We start from the raw sequence: 18,857 nt of genomic DNA on the forward strand, positions 1-18,857 counted from the left end.
ATGCAACAAGTGCTCAACTAAGAAGGCAAGAGAACCGCAGCGATGGACCGCTCCAAGCAGAACAAGTACAGCTCAAACGAGAAGAAGGACAACGGGGACGGCGGTTCCGTGCTCAACGGCCACTTTGACGGGATGGTGAAGCGGGCAGCCGGCGGTCCTCAGGCACCGGCAGCAGAATCCGCTCCGCACCGGTCGACCTCCGCTGTGATGGAGAGCTGGAAGGAGGAGCGCACCAGGAGCCTGGAGGACAACGAGATGAGCTTGCCGTCCCTGGCCGCTGCCTACACCACCATCCTGCGGGGTCTCGGGGAGAACCCGCAGCGGCAGGGACTCCTCAAAACCCCCTGGAGGGCTGCCACGGCCATGCAGTTCTTCACTAAAGGCTACCAGGAGAAAATTATCGGTGAGTTGTGTTTTTGTTTTTTGTTTTTTAAATCCACAAAGCCGCTCAGAGGTGCCGGGGATTTGCGCCGCGGTCAACAGGTGTGACAGGAGAAAGAACACGTCCCAAAACTCAGTGCGCAAAGAGCCGAGAGTGCACATGTGCTCCGTCAGGACCATCACAGGGAAATATAGCACAGTTAGTGATACTTGACTGTTTTAGTGGGGTGTACTTTGTTCCTATTGGTTTTGAAAAAAAAAAAAGTCAGGTGATCGAGGTCATCGGCTTCTTTATAAAGTATTTTAACAGGTGCCAATCTGAGTGGGGGGAATTTAAAAATGAGACGAGACCTCTGACAAATACATAATTAAGTAATTACCATCATTTATAAACGGCTTTTATAAAATTCAAGAGTTTCCCCTCTCAGCCGGCTTTCGTCATATTTTTGTGAATGCATAACGCTAATAATGTAAAGCTTTGGACAGTAGTAGTGGGACAGGATACGTGATTTTTTTTAAAGGAAAAGCAGATTTAAGTTTGAAAGGCAGATAACAGTGTTATCATGAATTATCATTCATGCGAAAGCAGCATTTGATCTTTTATGTTTTAGTTTTAAGCTTTACACAGCAAATCATCGTTTATTGCTTTTCAGATAGAAGTGTGGTAAAATATATTCAAGTAATTTAAGCATAAAATAAAGCACATAAGCACAATGCATCTACCTCACAAGCTGATTATATAATAGAAGCTGGCTCACAGCCATGTAATGTTTAACTGATTAACGCTGGGAGACCACCTCCCCCCTCAAAAAACAAAAAACAAAAAAACCAATAAAAATAAATAAAAGCCCCCCCCCCCACACACACACACACACAACTGAAACACAAATTCAGTGGAAAGATGGATTTAATTTTGTGTTTCCTGCCAAATGAAAAACACAAAACAATAATTATGTCTAAAATACAAATATAAGAATCTTATAATGTTTTCATTACTTCACCTGTGCTGTTTCTGCTTGTTTGAAGCTAATAAAACATTTGATAAAAGCACCATATCCTGCTTCCTGAGGATTTATCCATTAGTGTGCAAGGACTCTCGTCAAACTTTAGGTTTAATACCAATGACTACTAAATTGCCAGATTAATTTCTAGATACATCCCTAAAAGTAAATAATCATCACTTGCAGCCCTTTATATCAGGTAATGTGATGAGACAGTTCTTTTTAAAACTTTTTAGGTGAAAGTCGTCGTGGAAAAGACCCACTCTCCGAGGCTTTGCTAGATTTATGTCATGTTTGGTCCAGCTGAGCCGGCTGGCTGGCCTGCTGCTGTGAGGAGGTTTACTGCAGCACGTTGGAGAAGGGCTGTGCAGTGTCAGTTCCACATGGGCTTTTTTCTCCATCCTTCAGCATGTTGGAGTGGCTAGATTTGGGGATCTGCCCCCTCCAGAACTGCATCTGGAGGTAGTTTGGGTGTTGGGGTTGTGTGTGTGTGTGTGTGTGTGTGTGTGTGTGTGTGTGTGTGTGTGTTATGCAGCTTTAAAAAGAAGGAATGCAATGGAGAAACATGTGTGGGCACCAGTTGAGACAGTTAATTCATGTTTGTTTTTTGTTTTTGTTTTTAATTTAATGTTAACCTGACTGAACTCATAGCATGGTTACATCTACCTGAAGCTCTTCTCAGCTCTTCTCAGTTGATGGTATGGACAATGATGGCTTTGCATGCGTTGTTGTTTAGGCGGTGGCGTTGCACCATCTGCCTGCTGATTGGTTGTTGCAGGAGCCTCCCCGTTGACTTACTGAAAATCAGAGAAGACAAAAAACACATGTATTGGAGGTCGCAGCTGGATGTTTGTGGAGAGTTATAGCATTTTGAGAGAAGTATCGCACTGTTTGCTCAGTGCGTTTATGTGTTTGTGTGTGCGGGTCATGGGTTCAGCTTTCATCACAACCTGAGCCTAAAATCCTCTTGCTGTCGAGCACATGACGAACACAACCTTAGTAAAGAAAAGTTATGCAGGGATTAAACAGGACTTCTGATCTGTAATGTTTCCCTGGCTGTTATTTAAAGGAAGATGTTTTTCTGTTTAGTGCAAATGTCATGCTTTTAATTCATAAGTAGATGGAGTTTGCACCTAATGTTTTCATTAACCATCAGCCTATTAACGCTCAAATTGGTTTCTACAGAATTGTTAAAACAAAAACAAAAAACCAAAGCATATTTTCTTTTTTGTTTTGTTTTTTGTTTGTTTTTTAATTTATTGTCAGAGAAATAAGTTAGACTCACCAAATGGTTGCATGTTCTTCATGAAAAATGTCTTACAAAACATGAACAAGTGAAAGGAGGCCTTTTAAAATCTAAACCTTAATTTTAAGCATTGTCATCGCCGGTCTGTTACATCTTCCACCACATTTTCAGGCATGCAGTGATAGAAGGATGTGGGCTTAAACCACACAGTGACTGAGTCTGGCAGCTCTGTTGTGTTGAAGGTGCTTTTTGATGACATGGATTGGACTCATTGTAACAAAAAAAGAAAAAAGAAAAGAAAAGGGTCACTGCAAATCAGTCAAACAAAGTTTGAGTAATTCCCTTTATCTTGGTTATGCCTCCATCTGTAGAGTGGTTTACAAGATCATAACTCAGAAGAACACCCAGCTGATTAATAAATAAAGAAAACAACAGTTTTTTTTATTTGGCAATTTATTAAACAGTTAATGTACAAATTGTTTCTGCTCCAATCTGAATTTATGTATCTGTGTTTAAACCATCTTAATTTTATCATTTTATCTTGAGACAGGACAATCCTCCCTGGATGAGAAAATATTAATTAATGTGAATAATGAATTGTTATGAATGAATGACACTGCCGATCACCTGCTATTACCATCCTTACAGTGAGGCATGGTGGTGGCAGCATCATCCTATTGGAATGCTGGGTGGATGTCCTTTATCTACCTTGTATCCAAACCTACAGCCAATATTAGAATGACCACTTAATGTGACATCAAGCTGTGGGCCATAACATCTTGTGTAAAACTCCTTGTTCTTCTCGTCACTGAAGACAGTTACGTATGAGCCAGGCTGTATGATAGGGCCACTTAGCAAGCTTAAAAAAATTTAGGAATAATCAGAAAGCTTCCTGCATGTGCTGCATGGTGACTGAGAATCTGAGTCATCATCTAAACCTTCTGACTGTTCAGCACAAACTCCTATTTATCTATAACCTGGAGCAGTGAGTTTGTGTCCCCATTATTTGCTTATGTCTTTTGTCATTCACGGCACCATTTCCTGCTTCGCTCAAAACGTGATAACATGTGGCCTCTTCATTCTGCGTGCGTCTTTGTGGTATTCATTCACACACAGGAGGCAGCCCTATTGTAAGCACAGATGATGAGTAACACTGTCATTACCTGATAAATGCCTGGTCTCTCTCTAGCAGCCACAGGGTGTCCAAGCCAACCTTTGTTGGCTTTGCTTAGTTAATGTTGATTATCATTATTTTCCTTCAGGGTGCACACTTGATTATGTCTGAAAGAAATGAAACTTTCCTTTGAACTAGAGGTTCAGAAGCTGTAATGACTGAAATGACCTTAAAGGATGACTGTGCTTCACTACAACAGCTCGATCTGAGGACATTGCTGCAACAAACTGGATCAGGCAGGTTTTAACCCCTTAGCACTGTGTAGCATTCACACTTTTTCTTACAGTCCTAATTCATTCACACAGTCTTGGTATTTGTAGATCCAGTAAACCTTAAAAATGACTGACTTTAGCTTGTAGAAATTTCCTGGAAATAGTCGCAGTTTTAAGTTTTCTTGGATCTTACAATAATCTAGTCATGCATGATCTGACAGGGTCTCTGAAAACAGCAACTCTGAATACTTTGAATGGTGCCAAATTTAGGGAAAAATTAGTATTTTCCATATTAAATTTATTCAAAAGTGCACTTTTTGTCTGACGGTAATAAAAGGTTGAATAAACTGTTGGTTGCTTCGTGTAGCACTTTATTGACTTTGCTGTGTTCCCACACTATTTTAACTTTGCTCTTGATTGCAAAACTTTCAAACACGATTACCGCTTTGTTACCATGTCAACCTGAAGGCAGCACTCATTCAGGATCTCGTTTGTAGGTCAATACGTCTTGCCTTAGAGACACCACATAGACTTTAGATAGATGGAATTCTTAAAGCCTCCATCCACAGGGTTAAAATATATATCCAGCTTTGCTGATCCCAGTAGAAGTACCTAAAAAGCCAGCAGTACTGCTCATCCCCAGATTAAACCAAAAACCAGTGTTTAAAAGACTGCAAAGCTTTGAAAGCCCTGCTCCTGTGGATGTCTTCTGTCTGTTCTAAAGCTAGAATCATATAGTTCCAGATGGTCACTATAAATTGGGGGGCATGTGGATGTAGATGGCTTCATCATCACCCTGTAATGAAATATGAGGTGCACCGAAATTTGCCTGAGGTTTGAAAATTGTTTAAGACCAAAATACACTTCTTAGGTTTCCTATCCCCCCAGATGATGTTTCTAAAAGTCTTGTTTTGTATGAGCAACAGTCCAAAGCTCCACTCCTGAGTTTTGTGTTATAAAACAGAATAAAATAAATAAAACAGAGCAAAACAGAGACTCTTCGTATATAAGAGGCTAAAAATGTCTGTTTTTATTTTTACTTGAAGAAGGATTTCAGTGATTTTTTTAAAATATTGGCAGTTTCATGGAACAGCAGCCTGTACAGGCCGTATCCTGCCATTCGCTCATTGGCAGTTGAGAAAGGCCCTTCAACCCTGAACTGGAAAAATAACAACAAAAATACTGGCAGTTATTGAACTAACCATTGCAACTCTAGTCTATTGGAAAAATGATTACAAGAATGAATGGTTCAGACATTAAAGTGTGAGCTATAATAATGTTGGTGATCAGGTCAACATTTGAACACTGTGGTTTGCTCTAATTTGTTGTTAGCTTGCTAAAATACAAAAAAAGGTGGTGACAGGAAAAATATGTATCGGTCTTGTCAACCCCACAGGCCTCTCCCTTTATGTGCACAGTGATAAAATAAGCAGCAGAAGCCGAAGCAACAAGTCAGTGTGTTCTGTTGTTTTGGTGACCTCACCCCTCCGTGTTCCGTCCTCTCCCTCTTGCAGATAGCAAGTCAGGAAATTAAAAACTGCTGCGATGAGAGCGAGAAGCGTCTGCGCCGTCACGTTCAAAAGATAAAACAGTTTATTGAACCCCGGCAACCAAAAAATGCAATAAGGCAACCACACGAAGGAGGATGCAGAGCTATAATTAGACAGTGGTGTTTGCCAGAGAGAAACACTGAAGTCCATCGTAAAGGGCGTGGCAGCTGAATGGTCAAGGCGAACCCGGCATCCTCCAGCATGGCTGGTTCACTTCAGTCTGTCTGCCCTCAAGAAGAAAAAATCCTGCATTGTTTTTGTTTTTTTTATTTTAGTTTTTTAAAATTTAAGCCAAACAACAACAAAAAACCTCTTTTTGCCTGAATTTGACTGTTACCTGAATTTTTTGCAGCATTTCTTGTTTGGTTGATTGATTATTTACTTTTTGCGATCATGCTGATCTATTCTGCCGTTCCTTATTTAGACTTTTCCTTTATGTTTAATCTCTCCCATTTTTTTCCTCAGACGTACTGAATGACGCCATCTTCGATGAAGACCACGATGAGATGGTGATAGTGAAAGACATCGACATGTTCTCCATGTGTGAACATCACCTGGTGCCCATCTTTGGCAGGGTAAAAGAAACCACACACACACAGAGCGATTCTGAAAGCACAAACTTGATGGTGTATGAGGATATTCCATGCATTTCAGGAATTTGGGGCCCGCAGAACAAGCTCAGTAGTCCTTCTAATGAACCTGTTACCAGTGCGCACCATCTCGTATTAGTAAAGCACGTGACTTCATGCTCCCTGAGTGAATGATTACATAAACAGGCCACGAGACACGGCAGGGTTGCTGTGGGCCTCCTTAGCTGAATGCTTAACCTGGTAACTTTCCTATAGCAGAATATGCTACATTTCTGTTTATCGCTGCTGTTCATTATAAGCTTCATTACTGGAATCATCATTTTTATACCCATCAAACGGTTCAGTGACCTCTTCATTTTCTAAGGGCGGGAGGAATTAGCATTAGCATTAGCACCTTTTCTTTAAAAATGACATCATTAAATGTCATAATTTGTTTAATGACCTGATTTTAAATTATGAAATTCAACATAAAAATGTATTTTCTCTAAACAGAATGACACGCTCCTCCAACTAGATACAAATGTAATTACATCCATGGGAACAGGACAATGACTAAAGATGCAGGTGACCGCTGGGGCAGAAAGGGAGCTGCAGTCCATGTGATGTGGCTGACATCTCATTGCATCTTTGGACTGCAAAAAGAGACACATAAACAAACACTCTGCTTTACTCACAAGGCACTTCGCTATATATATATTTTCCCATAATTTAGTGCACAAAAAATTGCCACAAACATCAAGCCGTGCAACCAGATGTGTATCTTCAAAAACCATTTCTCTCTGACGTTTGTCTGGACATCAGAGAACACTAGAAGCAATCAGATTAGCTGAGATCTGTTTTCAGCCTCCTCTCTGCCCCTTTGATATCATTACTCTCCACCAACCGGCAGACTGGCCTCGTCCCTCTTTCTGCTTTTCTTCCTCTGCTTCCCTTCTCCCTCCGTCTTCACCTGCAGGTGCATGTCATTTAAAACAATGGAGGCTGGCAGCTGATCTTTTTCCACCGGGTGTAAATGGGTTCTGATGACAGCAGTGAATCACACAAACGCCTCCTCTCGCAGTGTGTCCACTCATGTGCATCAATCCCCCCCACCCCTCTTGTCATCATCAGCAGCACTTCCTCTTATCCAGCCCCTCTCTCCGGCTGTCTGTTTGCGGTGTCTCGGTCCTCCTCTTCTGCTGGGCAGGTAGTCGCCAGCTGTTCAGTGAATAAGCTGTTTAAAAACATTTGACTGATTTGCAGTCAGCAGAGATGCTATCATGTCAACTCTTCAGAAAACGTTTGAAGAGAAAACACACTGGAACAAACATGTGTCCTTTGTTCTTGTATTCAGGCATAATTGCTTCTTCCCTGCGATGTGTTTCCTGTGGAAAACAAGCAATCGGGTACTGAGCTTTGGGAAAACCAAAGAACTATGAATTGTGGACAAACAAAGCAGTTTGGTTTGATCAGGACATTTGGCACTCCAAATATTGTATTTAATAACTTGCGTTATGATCTGCAGCCTTCTTTTACAAAGGTAACGTATTCAGTAGTGTCCTAAAAATATGAATGATTACAAAAATTACTTTTATCAGTCAATTCAAGGACTAAATACCTGATTTTATTTTGATACTTCTATATTAAAATGCCATCAGCATACAGTACTGTGCAAAACGCTTGAGCCACCCAGAATTTCTTTGATTTTTTTGTTTAAATCTAAAAAAAAATGCCAAAAATAACAAGCCTGTTTTTGCACTAACAAAGGGATTCTCAAAGTGCTGCTAGTCTAGCTGCAGCAGGTGAACAGTATTTAAAAGTCATGCCTTAAGAAACAGGAACAAACCCTGCAGTGACCTGACCCTTCAGTTCATCCATCTATTGTTTACTTAAGCCTTATCAAAAAAGGTCTTATTAAAAGGGCATGTGTCAAGTAGCCACTCTCGAGGGAGGGAAAGAGGGAGAAAAGGCTGATGTATTCCATATCATACAGTTAGTGGGCCGATAATGTGATGAATCCACATTTGAAAATTGAATTTCAAATCATTGCAGGTTGTGCAGCAGCACAACCTGCATCTACAGCCATCTTTTCAGTACTCGAAAGGATCTTATTGCAACAGTTTCATTTTTAAGCAACAGCTTATCATCGTCAATAATCCTAAACACACTGCCGATGCAGTAAAAGCACACCTGGATGGAAAAATACACAATGGAACAATATCTGGCTCTGCAGAGTTTGGACCTCAACATTATTTAACCAGTGTGGGATCATCCTGACTGGGAACAGAGCAAAATGTCACCAACATTTAAATTCACGTATCTTTAGAGAAAAATCATTCATCGTGAGAGTGAATGAAATTGTACACAGACAGACGCATGCGCCCAGTTTACCACTTTCTTTTTGTTTTACACCTGTGCATTCAGGTGATTTAGCATTACCTCAGTGCTATAAATAAGATGGACAAAATAAGAAATCACTTCAACACCTACCCGCTAAATTTTCCTCGTATCATAAAATGATTTAATCGGAGCCTGATGCTGAGAACAGCTGCCAGCAGGTTAAGTGAGAAACCTCCAAATAGTAAATATGCCAAAATATTTAGAACTATGAACAAAATATGGCTATTAAAAGAAAAAGAGTTGGAGTGTTATTGTGTTACACTTAAGCTGTTGTAAACCTCAGGAGGTTTTTTTTGTTTGCCTTGCCCCCTCCTCACTCACAGCGTGAGGCAGTAAATCTGACTAACGGGGACAGATAAGTGAAAAAAGCAGCCGCCATGCTCGGCCCGTTTGATGTCGGTCTATCAGGCCGCTGCAGCAGAGAACTAAAAAAAGTAACATCTGAAGGGAAAAGAGATCTCCACACGCATGTTGCCACTGCCCTTTCTCTCGTCTTGTCAAAAAATTGCGTCTGACATTTGAGTGGAGCGTACCAGTGTGTGTGTTGGTGTGTATATGTGTGTGTATGAGAATTGGAGCCTGCAGCCATCGAGCAGTGATTTTCCAGCTGATGACTCTGTCTCTCGCTTCTCTCGTCTTGTCCGCCTGCCTCTTCGGTTTTCATTGCCTTCCTTTTCCTTCCTGTTGTTCGTATCAACCTGACGTTCACTTCGTACCTAATGTGCGAAACTTGGCATTGGCAATTAGTGTACACCTGTGGCTTTATTCTGTTTTCTCTTTAAACTGTTACTCCTGATGGCAAAGCTTTTAACTAACTCCAGTTTGCTGGGCGGGGTGGATGCATTTCTTGAGCTGTCAGTGAAGAAAGATGTAATATGTCTGACCAGAGATCCAGTAGGGTTGGAAGGAGTGTGTACAGCAGGGCCATGTCCTTGGATTAAAACACTGGTTTGTGCCAAAGATGTGCTTATCCATCGATCAGAGTTGGAGCTTCAAACACCAGTGTGATGAGAAAACAAAGAAAGATGAAAAAGAGAAGCCCGTGTTGAGGTTGAGGCTAAGAACAAATTAAAATACAACTTCACCTACTTCCAAGCTGCATGGAGAAGAAGATGAATCTGAGAAAGGTTGACGCTTCAGGAACACTTGTAGCAAAAAGAACAGCTTTATTACATGATTGGGGCAACCAGCGGCCTGTGAGGCCCATCCGGGTCAAGATAAAGGTTTCTGCTAAGAATAACGTGGCCACACTTGTTTTAGTTGTGCAACTGAATCTTTATTTATTGGAGTATCAGAAAGAATTGTGTCATGAAAGCACGGCTAATAAGAAAACGGGGAGGGTCAGTATCCTGTACAGTCAGTTCAATTTTACTTATTCAACATCAAATCACAACAATAGTCGCCTCAAGATGTTTTATATTGTAAGGTCACTACAGTTATACAGAAAAAACTCCAACAAGCACACAACTTTGTATGAGCAAGCATTTGGCAACAGCGGGGAGGAAAAACTCCCTTTTAACAGGAAGAAACCAGGGAGGGGCAGACATCTGCTGTGAGCCCAGCAGCTACTTGGTGATGAGTTTCGAGAAACTCTGATTATGTTACGAGAAGCTGAAGATTAGATTTGAACGTAGTCAAATTAGTATGTGAAACGATCAGAACTGAGGCTAATGAGGTCGAGAGCTTTAGCTATACTGGCTGACACGTTCAGCAACAGCTGTCCCGCCGTGCAGCGTTGAGCTGAGCTGGGATCAGTAACACCTCAGTTCATAATTATACCATTAGTGAGTTGTATCATAAGCCAGAATGAGAGCAGGGTTAACCTTGAGCTTGTCACTTTCTGCAGGTTCACATTGGATACCTCCCAAACAAGAGAGTTCTGGGCCTCAGCAAGCTAGCCAGGTAAGTACATTTACTCTATTGTCATAACTGTCACATTATCTGTGCGTGTGTGTGTGTGTTTAAGCTGATTATTAAAACTTGTGTGTGTACTACCCACTGACCCCAATACCCTCAGGCTTACAGGCTAACACCCCTTACTAACGCAGTACTGGAGAGTCACTGCGACGGCAGCAGCTACACCGTTCACTTAGAGCATCTCTAAGTGAAATCCCTACAAGTGGAATCAGTAAACTACACTTTCAGATTAAGTTTTAAGATTATCTCAAGAGAATATAGTTATTTTTCTGTTATGGAGAACATCACAATGTTGTTTTTTTTCCTAACAAAATAATTAAAATAATAAAAAATATACTGACATAAGAGTGACAGCTCTTGATATTCATGATTGCGGTCATAAGGTTTCTTTATAAAGTTTGGCTTTGTTTTCAGGCAGATCGCCAGTGAAGCTTCACATCATTATACACGAGTTTTTAAGACAGATGCCAGTACCGATATTTAGTAATTATGACTTGTTTTTTCTGTTTCTGCTGTCTCCTCTGTACTTTTTAAATTTTCATTTATCTACTTTTACAAATGCCAATACCAGTATATCAGCAAATGGCTAATATATTATCAGCCTGCTGATATAGTTCAAATTTGGTTAACAAACATTTAGACCTGCAAAGAATAACCTTTAAAATACTGCCTTGCGCTTTGTTCCATCCAATGTTATTTTATTATAATTTTGTTATTCCTTTATTACAGCGGTCCCCAACCCCCGGGCCTCGGACCGGTACCGGTCCGTGAGTCGTTTGGTACCGGGCCGCGAGAGTTGAGGCTCAGGTGTGAAATGTATAGTTTTCAGGGGTTTTATTGGTTTTCAGCGTTATTTTGTTATCGTTTTTATCGTTTACTCGGTTTTCCTGGGTCTTTTCACGTGTGTTATGAATAAATTTTCTTTTTTTCGGTACCGGTACTAGTTTTATTTTGTTGTATTTATCCGCGACACCTTAAAGGCCAGTCCGTGAAAATATTGTCGGGCATAAACCGGTCCGTGGCGCAAAAAAGGTTGGGGACCGCTGCTTTATTACACATGTCAGAGAGTCATCAAATTTGCTTCACAGTCATGATCAAATGATTAAAAATGATTATAAAGTGTATTTATACAGATACAGACCCTTTTGCACCTTTAAAACAAAGCACATTGTGTCCATTATCACATTATCTTTAGGGGAAAAGAAAAACAGCCAGGCAATCGTTCTCTCAGTGGATAGTGAGCCCAAACCAGCTAAAGCCTCGAGAACACTCGGGAAGACTTGTTCGCATCACATTTGATGTCAGGATAAGAAAGCCATGACGGTTGCACTTTCTAAATGACTCCTGGACCTACAACAACCACCAAAAAAGTTCACATCATTTAAGGAATAAAATAATGATCTCTTGGTGCTGTCAACCATCAAAGTCTTATCTGCATCACTGAATGTAAGCAGGCTGTTTGCTTAAAATTTCCAGTTGCATTGAAGCCTCCAATAAGATTTTAGCTACACCACCATCTCCCTTAAAAAAAAGTGGGTTATCTCCTGCATGCTGCCTGCCTGTTTGTTCTTGTGACATTTCCCTGAAGGTGATTTGGGTCGAGTTTGTCCAAAGTGGTTTTGCTCACCGAGAAGAGCAACAGGTTGAAGGGGAAGACCGGGTGGATTCTGCACATCTACAAGAGCTGCGTCTGCTTCTAAAATTACTGAATGGAGCTGGTTTATTGTGTATGTCCATTCAAATGACAGGAGGGGGCGTATACTAAGATTAAAAAGTCTTGATAACTGATCATTTTTCTAGCCCCAGTCAGTTCAGGTTTAAAAAAATACAAATGTATGTTATTATACGCTCATTGTAGATAGTAGTTGGCACTAGTTTATTAAAAGGACCAAGGATTACATGCCTTAAATAATAGTATTATTGAGGATTTTTTAATACTGTAGACAACACATTAGTTGAAAAAATGCTCGGTTGCCAGGATGTGGCGATTCCTTTCTAGCTTGTCTATTCAGTGAAGTTATTCTGAGTGAAAAGTAACCAAAACAGAGTCCTTCTTTCACTTAGATTTTCATAAAAAACACATTTTTTGTGTCTTCCTTCCTATATTCATGAGTCAGCCCTAAATGTTTATTTATTTTTACCGTTTTAATCTTTGCTGCTAAAACTCACTGCTCTCATATTTCCCCTGAGGCTGTGTTAATGCTTTCCCTCTCCTCCTCAGGATTGTTGAGATCTACAGCCGTCGACTACAAGGTAATAAATAAACTCCTCCTGTCAACGTGCAGTTTTTGTGTGCTTGTACTTTGATTTTTACTAGCTTTATTTCACTTTTATTTTACATCTCACAGGGAAATATTCTGTTGGTTTACTGCATTTGATCTGACAGGAAGGGCTGGATGTAAAAATGTGTGTGACCATCCATCTTTTCCCAAATATAAAGTCAAGCCCTACAGGGTCAAGTACAGAAAGCACAGTAAAGCAGGTTATGGTTTTGGGTGAGCCTTCAATGTTTGAGTTTGAGGGTTTTTTGAATGATTTTCCATTAAAAACAACAAAAATTGAGTTGTTTTTTTTTCTTCGAGTAACCACTTCAGCACCGCTATGCGAGATATTGATTTGACCCAAAATGGTAAAAATATCAAACATTTTGCATGAAAACAAAGACCAACTCATAAATACTCAAGTTTATGTGTTGTCCCTTTTGAGAGCCCTGACACTTTGATTAAATTAAAAAAAAACTACCTGACGGTGTGTAATGTAATTAAAGCTTTATTAGCTCCATCTGTGGCGATGTTTACACAACGATGTAGCCACATTAAAGCTCACGAACACAGTAAATGATCATTTGTTAGCAGAGGTCCTGTGAGGACTGAATACTTCTACCAGCACTGCCCTTGATCCCTGACTGTTTGCTCTGGCCGTACGTCTGTTTGTACTCTCTGTCCACAGTTCAGGAGAGGTTGACCAAACAAATCGCTGTAGCTATTACAGAGGCACTGCAGCCCACTGGGGTCGGAGTTGTCATCGAGGCAACGTACGTACATGAACCAACAAGTGAAATGACCTTTTACTTTTAAAATGTATTATCTTGTGTTCCTTTCCCTTGCTTTCTCCATTCGTCTTCTTTTCTCTGCCCAACTGTAAAGGTTTGTTGTCACTGCACGAACTTTCAGGGGGAATAAATGTAATGTGAGAAATCTGCATTTCCAGAAGGAACCAGGATCTGTATTAAAACATGGCTTATTACCACTTAAGAGTTCTTAAATGATAATGTTGTCATGGTATAGGCATTAAAGTATTTTGAAACCCTTTATGAATTGTCACATGGACAGGAAGTTAGAATTAGGGTTGGAAAAGGTCAGGAACTTTAAACAAACACTTGGGTGGCAATTGCATGAACCATCTGTCTGTTACAGTGTAGCAGGATGACCTTCAACAAACAACAGGACAAGCACTGCCAAGGAAAAACAGTGCAAGAGACTTTGAAAGCCACTAAGGAGTCAGTGTTGTTAGCTAGTTCCACACTACGATTATTACAATGTGGCAAATCTCACAAAGATCCCCCTACAGTGCAAAGTTAACAGTTATATATGAGATAACCAGAATACGACCGGCTGATAATCAAAATGTGTTGCAGACGAGTTGCACTCTTCGGTACAGACTGGCTCAGATTGATTCCAACATGATGGAAATTATTTGCAAAACTTTCTCATTCTGTCTGAGAGGGACCTCAAGTCAGACCACAACTGTTTAGAGATTATTTCGGTGTCCTCCCACCAGGTGACCTGAGAAATCAAAAATTGCTTGCTGAATGTGAAATTCTTCACCTTTAATGATATTGTCGCAAATTCTTGGACAAATTTCCAGGTTCTAACCGTTTAAAAACATTTCAGTTGCTCAGCGAATAAATGACTTGGTCTTTGCACTTGTCTCTTCTTTTGGATCAAATCTTTTTATCTTTCCTGTCTTCCTCCTTGCAGTCACATGTGTATGGTGATGCGAGGCGTTCAGAAGATGAACAGTAAAACCGTCACCAGCACCATGCTGGGGAACTTTAGAGAGGATCCAAAAACCCGCGACGAGTTTCTGAGGCTCATCAAAAGTTGAGGGGGATGAAGCTTCTCGCCTTCCTCCTGTTGCCTGGGGTTACCTCCAACCTACATGAACCAGCTGCCGTGCTACCTGCGCGTGTGTGTGAGTGTGTTTGTACAAGTGTGTGCGTGTGTTTGTTTCCATCTCATCAAAGGCAGAGGCGGGTGTTTTCTGTGTTATTGTGCTCATCGGCTAAAGTGAACTGTTACCTCTGTGATTTTAGTGCGAGGCCACTGGTTTACACGTTGTTTGCTTTTAGACGACAGGACAGACTTTGAGCTCTTTTGTGTTGTGTGTGTGTGCTTGTCTTTCAAATATCAGTCACAGGCCTCGAGGAAAAATGGAAGGACAGTTTATGGAGAGAATTCCCTCCTTGTAAAAGTAACCGGTCCTTTTAACTCCTCCGGATACTTACTGACACAAGTAAATAACACAAAGACAAAAGCAAACTAACAGCATAAATATTTCCACCAGTATTTCCTTAATTATCTGTAATTTTGACACTAAGCGGTTCAGATTTTGTTGACTGAAAGCCATAAAAAACAAAACAAAAATACTTTTAGGTTTGAAAAACTAAGGAATCAGAATCCAAAGAATGTCCTCACTAAAAGCGGTGCCTATGTTAAGTCAGTAGATTCAGAGAGAACATCAAGCAACACTTGGCAGCTAACCCTGACCAAAGTGCATTAGAAAAACATCAAATATTTCCATTACAGTCTAACAGCCCAGAGGAGTCCGTGTCACTACAAGCCCTTTTTAAATTAACGGCTTCATCTGTCTATTAATGTGGTAGCACTTGGTCAAACGTGCAAACTCAGATACTTATAGTCAATGTTCCCTCTAAATTTTCATGTCTCTGAGCGAACACACAATCTCCCTGAGCAGTCCCTTGAACCACTGTGAGCAACATTAGACGTGTGCACTGTGGTCACGCCAGCATCGAATCCATCCAAAATAATCAAATTACAGCATTTACATTTATGTTAGACTACTTTTAATTAAGTGCTTTAGCCCACTTACAATGAAAATTTCAAATCTTGTTCATGACCTGTGTAGTATGTCAACACTATTGGAAGTAAAAATAACTTGAACTCCAATTTTGAAAACACAACTTTCTTTTGTTTTCTGACTTGTATTATGAGTCTGTGGTCTGGGAGAGAGTCTGTAACTCTCTGTCTGCAAAATGCAGTATATAATGACAAATGTTGGGCAATTAATTATATAGTTACTTCTTCAAAAAAGTAACTTTTGTAAACAAAGTTTTTTGCAGCTGTTTACCTAAAAATGCAGCCAAGGCATTTTTTTAAATAAACATTTCAAACTTTCTACAGAACAATCAGCTGTTCTGCATCAAATTTGATGCCACACAAATTATGTGTGCCACTCCAAAAAATAATTTCTGTCCACTATGAGATAAAGGAGAACATCACAAGCCTGATACCTGCAGGCCTGACAACAGGAGATGTATCACTCCTGTAACACCTGTAACATTCAGCAGTCGCCTCATTGTTCTGACACACACAACCTATTGACTACACTACACACTAAGTACACAAGATTTGCGCTAAACGTTGCAAATCTCTCACATCTCAAAACACCGCTGTCTGTCCTGCTCACATCTCCAATGGTTGTACACGTTGTCATTGATGTGGTGGGAAGCCACGTTAGCCACGCCGCTTTGCTAGCTAAAACACCGGTGTCGGCACATAAGGACGCTGTCATAGCCTGCCGACGACGTTGATTAGCTGCGTATATACGAGTGTGAATCGCATTATTGGCTGGACTATGGGATAAGGTGGCATCGTTATAATCCTATACGGGAGCTGCCAGTCACTTATTGACTAATACTGCAAAATAGAATTGTTAACGTATTTATTTTAATTTCAATTCAGGTTAGATTTTTTTTTTGTGCACAATGCAGATTTTCTGTGCGCAGAGACGCGCGCAGCTTAGATGGAACATTGCTTGTAGCACTGTAGTCTGGACATTTTACTTCTCACTGCTGTTGTGACCTCAAATATACTAGTTTTCGCTATTGTCTGTCTACTTTTTCCTCAGTAAGTAGATAAACCTGATTTTGTGGCCATTCCTCTCAACAGATTGGTGCTAAAGGTAGAATTATCTCATTAACTCGTCATTTGTTTGATCCAGTAATGGTTCAACACGGGTTTCAGAGCTGTGTGCCTGAGACGACCATATTTAGGATTTCCCCTCCTTGTGACATCATACAGAGTCAATGGTAGAAAAAAGGGCCTGAAGCCAATCATTTAGAGCAGCCTATATCCTGAGCTTGTACATACAGTGAAAATGGCCGTGTTTAATGTAAGTGTCCACCATTCGAACAATATATATGACATAAAATAAGGCCAAGTGTAACAGGTTCAGTGCAAAGCTTTGAAGGCCATTGGTCAAAACATCCAAAAAACCAACAACCTCTCAGCATATTATAATTCAAGTGGTCTGAACCTTCTCTGGGCTCTCTTTTCAGGCTTCATAAAGTCTTTATAAACTAAACCTGCTGACGTCTGTGAAGGTTCTCAGTCATCCAGGTCATCGTAGTCAAAGGAGCTTGCAAAGAAAAGCATCTGGACTTCTTTAAGTTGCTTGAAAGCAAACCTGCTGACTAATTTTTTAATATAATGTTTTTACATATATTAACGTATCTCCAGGTGTTAGACTGACCAACCATTTTAACAGTATCACTCTGAACTCTGGGGCCTTTCCAACTACATTTATTTGAACCCCCCCCAAAAAAAGTATAAATAGAAAACGTAATTACAAACAGCTATAGCCCTGGATAAGATTTTTTGTGTCATTGGTTCATGCGTTTGAGCTTTAAACATGCTGTTTGTCACTTTAACACTGTGTCACTCTTTAAGAACCTCATTTCTAAAATTTGCTGTCACAACTTTTTAGCCCTTCAGTCTGTTTTTTTTTTTTTAAATTAATTTACAACTCAAATTTAAATTAGAGTCTTTACCATGACGTATGTATTATTATTATTATTGACATTATTGTTGTTGTTGTATTAACATAATTTTAATATCAAATTGCGTGGAATCATCAATGGAAACATTCAGACTGCATCTTTACATTACACCAGTGTTCTGAGTTTTATTTGATTTTTTTCGTTGTCATTAGTTTTATGGTCCTTTGCAAGGGCCTGCCTTCATGTGCCAACTCGCTTCTCACAACAAAACCAATCTTTATCAACCAAACTGGAATTTGTCATTTCCATGAGAGGCAAATGAAGTGTGTGTGTGTGTGTGTGTGTGTGTGTGTGTGTGTGTGTGTGTGTGTGTGTGTGTGTGTGTGAGTTAGTGCATTTGTTTGTGCATACAGTTTGCATGCCAGCAGATGAACAGTATGGTGACAGGTGTGTATGCTGTTCATGCTTTTACATTTCAATGCATCACAATTGTCCCCAGACAGATTTTGGGAGGTTTTAACTTGTGACGTGCAACATGATGACTGGATATGTGTGTGTGTGTGTGTGTGTGTTGGAGTGAAGATGGGCGCTAACAAACAGCTCTGATGTTGTTTTTCTGGCCTTGTCGAGAAGGAAAGCCTGTTCATTGGCCCCTTCGACATCATTGTCGCATCATGTACTGTGTTCACGTTGAAGACTTTTTAATCAAAGAAAATAAACCTCTGTGTGACAGCAGCGCCCATGTCTTTATTCACAGCACACACATAAGTTTACATGTAAGTTTATTTCCTTTAAAGCTTTCCGTAAATTCATGCAACATTAGCAGACAAGGAAAATTTTTGACTTTGGAAGTTTCGTGTTCATGCACCACTTGCTTTTTAAGTAGCTATGAACAATATTTTACTATGTAAAGTACAAAAGCTACAAAAAGTTTAATATTCAATTTCACAAAAACATTCGCTTCATGACGCTACAATAGTACAGGGAACCAACCCCCTATGAGTGAGTACTTGGTGACAGTGGGAAGGAAAAACTCCATTTTAACAGGAAGAAATCTCCAGTAGAAACAAGCTCAGGGAGGGGCAGCCATCTGCCGTGACTGATTGGTGGTGAGGAGAGGGCGAAGGACTAAAGCAGCTAATAAAATCAATTTATCCTAAGTACAGTTTTGTTTGGTGTGTTGTGATTACGTATATTAATTAGCTCCCTTTCTGTGTGTCTCCCTGAGTGCTTGCATACTGTAAAAATGTAATTTTAATGGTGGTATATAAGTATATTTTAATATTGATGTTCTGTGGATATAAAATGGATGTTTTTTATACTGTGCTTTTATAAGGAGTTACAGAGGCATAAATGCTATAGATTTTTCGTCCTTTGGCAGGTGGT

At 40.1% G+C, this 18,857-nt stretch overlaps 1 protein-coding gene across 1 annotated transcript; it reads left to right on the forward strand.

Moving 5' to 3' along the window:
• Positions 1-42: 42 nt before the first annotated feature.
• On the forward strand, positions 43-18,206 carry gch1 (GTP cyclohydrolase 1). Its single transcript, XM_026153682.2, has 6 exons — positions 43-403; positions 6,030-6,139; positions 10,380-10,435; positions 12,672-12,703; positions 13,400-13,484; positions 14,431-18,206. The coding sequence occupies exons 1-6, from the start codon at positions 43-45 to the stop codon at positions 14,555-14,557; spliced, it is 771 nt and encodes a 256-aa protein (XP_026009467.1). The 3' UTR covers positions 14,558-18,206.
• Positions 18,207-18,857: the final 651 nt, after the last annotated feature.

The sequence above is a fragment of the Astatotilapia calliptera genome, chromosome 1 (genome assembly GCF_964374335.1).
Source record: "Astatotilapia calliptera chromosome 1, fAstCal68.1, whole genome shotgun sequence".
Lineage (NCBI taxonomy): Eukaryota > Metazoa > Chordata > Actinopteri > Cichliformes > Cichlidae > Astatotilapia > Astatotilapia calliptera.